The sequence below is a fragment of the Prosopis cineraria genome, unplaced genomic scaffold (assembly GCF_029017545.1).
Source record: "Prosopis cineraria cultivar Desert tree isolate PC_DT_omini unplaced genomic scaffold, ASM2901754v1 PC5, whole genome shotgun sequence".
Taxonomy (NCBI): domain Eukaryota; kingdom Viridiplantae; phylum Streptophyta; class Magnoliopsida; order Fabales; family Fabaceae; genus Prosopis; species Prosopis cineraria.
In genome coordinates this window covers 37,780,729-37,787,256 of record NW_026555336.1, presented here as the reverse complement: position 1 = coordinate 37,787,256, position 6,528 = coordinate 37,780,729, and the positions used below count along the sequence as shown (strand labels likewise).

At 36.3% G+C, this 6,528-nt stretch overlaps 1 protein-coding gene across 3 annotated transcripts; it reads left to right on the top strand.

The window, feature by feature from the left end:
* Nucleotides 1-414: 414 nt before the first annotated feature.
* On the top strand, nucleotides 415-5,568 carry LOC129311799 (probable methyltransferase PMT20). Of its 3 annotated transcripts, none has more exons than XM_054954266.1 (9): nucleotides 415-636; nucleotides 1,673-1,808; nucleotides 2,039-2,334; nucleotides 2,421-2,569; nucleotides 2,685-2,880; nucleotides 3,077-3,287; nucleotides 3,605-4,277; nucleotides 4,383-4,460; nucleotides 4,985-5,568. In XM_054954266.1, exons 3-9 carry the CDS (start codon nucleotides 2,065-2,067, stop codon nucleotides 5,205-5,207), a joined length of 1,800 nt encoding a protein of 599 aa, XP_054810241.1. In that variant the 5' UTR covers nucleotides 415-636; nucleotides 1,673-1,808; nucleotides 2,039-2,064; the 3' UTR covers nucleotides 5,208-5,568. The 3 variants fall into 3 exon arrangements, with proteins under 3 accessions (XP_054810241.1, XP_054810242.1, XP_054810240.1); XM_054954267.1 differs by having other exon boundaries at nucleotides 1,666-1,808; XM_054954265.1 differs by lacking the exon at nucleotides 1,673-1,808 and having other exon boundaries at nucleotides 416-636.
* Nucleotides 5,569-6,528: the final 960 nt, after the last annotated feature.

Genomic DNA, 6,528 nt, shown 5'->3' with positions numbered 1-6,528 from the left:
TAGTGGATAATTTCTGTTAACAAACGCCACGTGGCAGAAACCTATTAGGGAGATTAACCAAATTTAAGTGGGTTAGAAAGGGATCAAGGTGTCAAAGTGGTTTTAGTTTTCAGCGCCTCATCAGGTAAAGTCAAGTCATAGCCGGTGGTATGGCAATACATAGAAATTATCATTTCAGATTCATCCGCAAGTAGCAGTAAAGCCAAATTCCTACCAAAAAAAAAAAAAAGAGCAAATTAACCCTAGAAAGAGAAAAACAGGCAATTAATTAATTAATTAATAATCACCTCGAATTTCGACAATTGATTAATTTTCCATTGTCCATTCCCATTTTTCGCTCGGATTTATTTCTTCGTATGATAATCATATTATTATATTCGATTTCCCTGGGCGGAAGAAGCAGCATGGAAGTCGAACGTCGCGAGAGGACAGCGAGGCACACAATTGGCTGGCGAACAGTTATATAAGCGTTTAGTTCAGCTTGTTTAGCAGCGATTTCTGACTCGTTAATGCATGTTGCCTTCATTCTAGGCCTTTTTCCTCTTCTCTCTAGTCTCACCCTCTGAGAGAAGCGTTTCGGTCTCACCACTTATACCCCCTTCACATTCTTTCAACGCTTACCCACAACACCAACCGGTACGTTCTTCCCATTCTTTCTTGTGTTCCTTTCATTATGGTAATTACTACTTTTTTTTATAAAAAAAAAATTTGTAGTTCTGTGATTTTGGCTCTTTTAAACTCCATGCTTCAATTCTCGCAGCCAAAACTTGTTGAATTGCCCTTCGTTGTTTTGTGGCTGTGAGTGGTGTTTTTATCTCTCCCTCAACTCGTTTGATTGCGAATAAATATTCCTCTGTTATTACTGTTTGCTTCTTCACTGTGTCATTTTTCTGTCAGATCTCTTTGGATTGAGACGTCTTTGTCTCTGATTCATATTCATTCTGTTCTTTTGAGTCACAGATCTGATTTACGCTCATGGGTTTTATGTTTTTCTTTTTTGGTTCAGTTTCCTATTTTTATGTTGAGTTTCTCTCCTGTTATGTGTGTTTCGAGTGATTATACTGATTTATTCTAAAAGCTTTCCTCTTTCGAGATTATTGTAATTTTTTTTTTGTTTCTTGGAAGAAATGCATCTTTTTTTAATATTCTGAATCAGCTAAACTTCGATAATAAAGCTGTGCTTCTTCTTATTGTCTTTCTTTTTTTTTTTTTTTAATTCCTTTCTGGTGGGTTCTTTGGTCTTGCTCTGTTTAAGTGTCATGCCGCCATTGATGATTCGTACGAGAAGCAGTTGATCGGCGAGCATGAATAATGGAATCTTTTCGTGTATGTCAAGAAATGATTACGTTACTTTATGCACTTTCGGTCTTTCACCTGCTCATTACTTTTTTCCCCCTTCCATCAATAGCATGTTGCGAGATCTAGTGCTTCGTTTGGCCTTTTCAAAGGGTCCTATGCCATGTGAAAGTTATAAAGGCAAAGTGGCATGGGAAGCAGGAAGCGTCGGTAGCGTGTGATTTTTTATTTGCAGCTTAGACTCGTCATTATGTTGAGTAATTCAAAACAGCTGGATTTTATCATATTTTTTTAAAATTCATCCGTTTTCTGAAAGCTTGATTTTTCCCGGAAGTCTCTGTCTTGTCAGATTGATCTAGTTGTTTTTAGCTTTCAGTATAGCAAGTTTCTCAGCAATCAACATCCCTTGCTGTCCTTCTGGTCTTCTGGATATTGATTGATTGATCCTTGTATTTCAATGGAGCGTTCTGAAATTGCCGAGGCCTCTTTAGTTAGTATGCAGAACTAGTGTGGTATGGTGATTTAAATAAAGTTGTTTTATTTGTAAGAGCCCTCACTTTATAAATAGTAATGCTCGCTTCAGTACATATGTTTGATAAAGATCATTGCTGACAATTGTGAATGCGATGTGAGCCTGTCGGTCATTCTATCTTTGGTAATTTTTGTATAAATTTATTGCGTGGGGGTGTGGTGGGACACCGTTTCGTTGCAGTAAAGGCTGAGTGATGGCACTGTTCTGCAGATACTTAGTTGATCGATTCTTGGACCATGAAGCATAAAGATGGAAAACCGATCACCCATCCAGACAAGAATTCAAGGGCTATCTCTATGGCGATCATGTTTGTTGTGCTATGTGGACTTTCTTTCTATCTAGGTGGGATCTTCTGTTCTGAGAGAGGAAAAATTGTCGCCATTAATACTCAGAAGACAGCTGAATCTTCCAAAGAATCAGCAGTAGCTACTCTGCAAGTGAAATCCAATAGCTTCCCTGAATGCAGCACTGACTATCAAGACTACACTCCATGCACAGATCCAAAGGTATTGTTACGAGTTTATTTTTTTGGTTTCTGTAGAATTCACAGAAAAAAGTTGCATTACTGATTAAATTAAGAATGAGTTTACAGAGGTGGAAGAAGTATGGTTACTATCGGCTTACCTTGTTGGAGCGCCATTGCCCTCCAATTTTTGAGAGGAAAGAGTGCTTAATTCCTCCCCCAAATGGGTATAAGCCTCCAATTAGATGGCCGAAGAGCAGAGACGAATGCTGGTACAGGTACAGTATACGCTTTTATGAACTCTTGCATTCTATGGATGGGTTATTTTTTATTTGGCTGCAATTAAATCCAAGCTGGCCCTTTCTTCAAGTTTTATGTGGACATCAATTTCAGGAATGTGCCATATGATTGGATTAACAAGCAGAAGTCTAATCAGCATTGGTTGATTAAGGAAGGGGAGAAATTTCTCTTTCCTGGTGGCGGTACTATGTTCCCCAATGGTGTGAGTCAATATGTTGATTTAATGCAAGATCTGATCCCAGAAATGAAAGATGGGACTATTCGAACTGCCCTTGACACTGGTTGTGGGGTGAGTTTTATATTTTGTTCTTGTAACAACATTTTTTTCTGCATTAATACTTATAATGATTCTCGGCAATCTTTTTAGACTTTAGTATACTTACACCTATTGCTTTTTCTTTATTTATTTTCTTAACTGCATTGTATCAACCTGTTAGTTTCTGCGGGTTTATTGATATTAACAATATATCCATGATTTATCCTAGGTTGCTAGCTGGGGTGGTGACTTGCTAGATCGTGGAATTCTAACAGTTTCTCTTGCTCCAAGGGATAACCATGAAGCTCAAGTTCAATTTGCTCTAGAGCGTGGCATCCCTGCAATTCTTGGTGTGATTTCTACCCAGCGACTTCCATTCCCGTCAAACTCCTTTGATATGGCTCATTGCTCAAGATGCCTCATCCCATGGACAGAATTTGGTAATTTGGGCTTGATTGTTAACTCCTATCAATTAATTTGATTAACATAATTTAGTGCTTGTGTGTAAATGATATGGGGTTCTCTAATAATCCATATATCTATTTTCCAGTCAGCATCTGGTTTTATCCGATCTTGCTGTGCAAGTTCTACTAGTTTAGTATTTTGTTAGTGTAAAGCCTGAGTGTATTTTTGATGATTTCCACTTGGCACTTTCTGCTGAGAGCTAAAAAATCTACTCTCCATTCGTTTTCGCATGTAACTGTTTGTCTATTCAATTACTCTACCTCATTTTAATAGAATTGATATCTACTTTCAGGTGGAATTTACCTCCTTGAAATACATCGTATACTTCGTCCTGGTGGGTTTTGGGTTTTGTCAGGTCCACCAGTCAACTATGAGAACCGGTGGCGTGGATGGAACACAACTGTGGAAGAGCAAAGATCAGATTATGAGAAGTTGCAAGACTTGCTGACTTCACTGTGCTTTAAAATGTACAATAAGAAGGGCGACATTGCTGTATGGCAAAAATCTCCAGATAACAGTTGCTACGATAAGCTGGCCAAGGAAACATATCCACCAAAGTGCGATGACAGCCTTGAGCCTGATTCAGCCTGGTACACACCACTTCGTGCTTGTCTTGTAGTTCCAGATCCGAAGCTTAAGAAATCAGGTTTGGCAGCCATTCCCAAGTGGCCTGAGCGCTTGAATGTTGCACCTGAACGGGCTTCTCTTATTCATGGTGGAAGTTCTAGCGCTTTCAATCATGATGACAACAAGTGGAAGAACCGTATTGAACACTACAAGAAGTTGCTTCCTGACCTTGGGACTGATAAGATCAGGAATGTGATGGACATGAATACAGTTTACGGAGGTTTTGCCGCATCTTTGATTAATGATCCTGTGTGGGTCATGAATGTGGTCTCATCTTATGCTACCAACACACTTCCTGTGGTTTATGATCGAGGCCTTATTGGGACCTTCCATGATTGGTATGTTTGAAATGTTGCTTACGAACAAAAACCTTTTGAAATTGTGAATATTTACTTGCCTGGTATCGTTATCTTCTTTTTTATTTGAATATTATTGTTTGGTAGGTGTGAAGCCTTTTCGACATATCCTCGAACTTATGACCTGCTCCATCTTGATGGACTCTTTACTGAAGAAAGCCAGAGGTAAATTTGTCGATTCCTTTACTCTTATTGCCAGGATCGTTCTTTTACAAGATGTGATTCTTGCATATAGCTACTTATATGGTCTTAAAAATCAATTTGGATTTAATCACATGACTATATGAAAAGGTTATGAGGGTATCTTTTTTTCTTGGTTGCTTGCGATCCATTCATGTTCTGGTTTTGCACTTTTTGTACCCTTTTGTCAAATAATTTGTAATAGACCAAACTTGAAGCATTAACCTATGAGTTTATCATAGTTGATTTTTTTTTTTTCCCCTTACACTCAGAATAATGCTTTCAAATTACTAGAAAACCAATCAGGTTGTAAGCCAATGGCAAGTCACATTATTTGACTTGGAACATGTTGCAGCAGTAAGCTTAGATGAATCTATTGCCTTTTCCACATCACATGTAGATCATCATGAATGCCAATACCCAATTATAATGCTGATAAATATCCCACTCAATCCGAACTTAAAATGCCTGCAGTGCTCTGACAACGTTGGTTGGCTGGTTTTTGACAGATGTGAAATGAAGTATGTGTTGCTGGAGATGGACCGAATTTTACGCCCTACCGGGTATGCAATAATCCGTGAATCCAACTATTATATGGATTCTATTTCTGGCATTGCCAAGGGTATGCGATGGGTATGTCATAAACAAGAAACTGAAGATGGCTCTGGGAAGGAGAAGATATTGATATGCCAGAAAAAACTATGGCAGTCATCCAACAGGCGTTCAAGATGACAAACTCTGGAGGAAGAACCAGTCGTGATGAGAGGCTAGAGCTGTTAATTACGTGGGTGAGATGTAAAGGGAAGCGAGTTTGATCCCTCTCTCAGCAAAACATTGATTAATTCTCTTAAAGATACCAAGAGTCGGTAAAGTTCAAGTTGATTATTCAAGAGTTAGAAACTTACAATAATCTTATTTTATTAATTTTATAGAGAAAAAAATTTTCATGCTTATATTCTTACACATATATTCTTTATATGGTTTACATGTATCAAATATTGCTCCCTTCTATATCTCCCCCTCGTCCTTTCTTATGTTGCTCTTGTGTAGTATAAATGTGAATTCTTGGGAAGAAATGAAAGTTTTAAATCCATAGCAAGTGGCCAAGTGATTCTCCAGTTCGCGTCATTGAAATTTGCTTATTTTTAGAGTGTTATTGTTAAAAGAACAATGCCGTTAACATTGAATTTCTTTTCCATCCACATCCATAGAATAATTAATCCTTGTAAAAATGTCTTTTCCTTTTAAATTTTTTAATTCTTTGGGCCACCATCCTTGTAATAATTGAAAGAACAATTATGTTATAGAATTTGGTATTTTTTCAATAGATTTTAATTTGGAGACATACAAATTGATGCGCAATCCACGAGATAATCAGAAATGCCGCATGGCATTTAACTCTAAACATTAATAAACAAGCAAAGCTTGTTAAAAAGAAATAACTTTATTTCATATGGTTTCTTCTTATGTTGTTTATATATAAGTAGTATTTAAAAAAATAAAAAGACTCTTAACTCAATTAAGACTCTAAAAACTCTAATATGAAAATTTTAATAGATAATTTAAGCTCAAAAGCCTATAGTAGGCTATTAAAGTTTAAAATACAAAATAAATAAAATACATGAAAAACAAAAAAAATTCAATAAAAATATAAAAGCTTGATTGAATTGAATAAGATAAACTTCAATAGCCAAAATATTCTCTCTAACTTCTTGATTCTTCCACTCTTAATGTCATCATGGGTGTCACCTTAGAAGTCTAGTTGCATGTCGTATTGGACGCCACTTGTGTTTACATAATTAATTCAATCAAGTGATATGGATAATTGAATAACAGCTCACAATAATTTGAAATCCTATAATGTGTTATCTCATAGAGAACAATATTAATCAACATAGCATTATAATTGAAAGAAAATTCAATTAATTAATTCAATTAAATTTACAAGTTACAAATGGCTTAATTGTTTAGATAGACTTCTAAAAATCTAAATGACATAATTCTAGTTAATTTAGGATTCCAAATAAATAGATCATATCTTTAATGAATATAT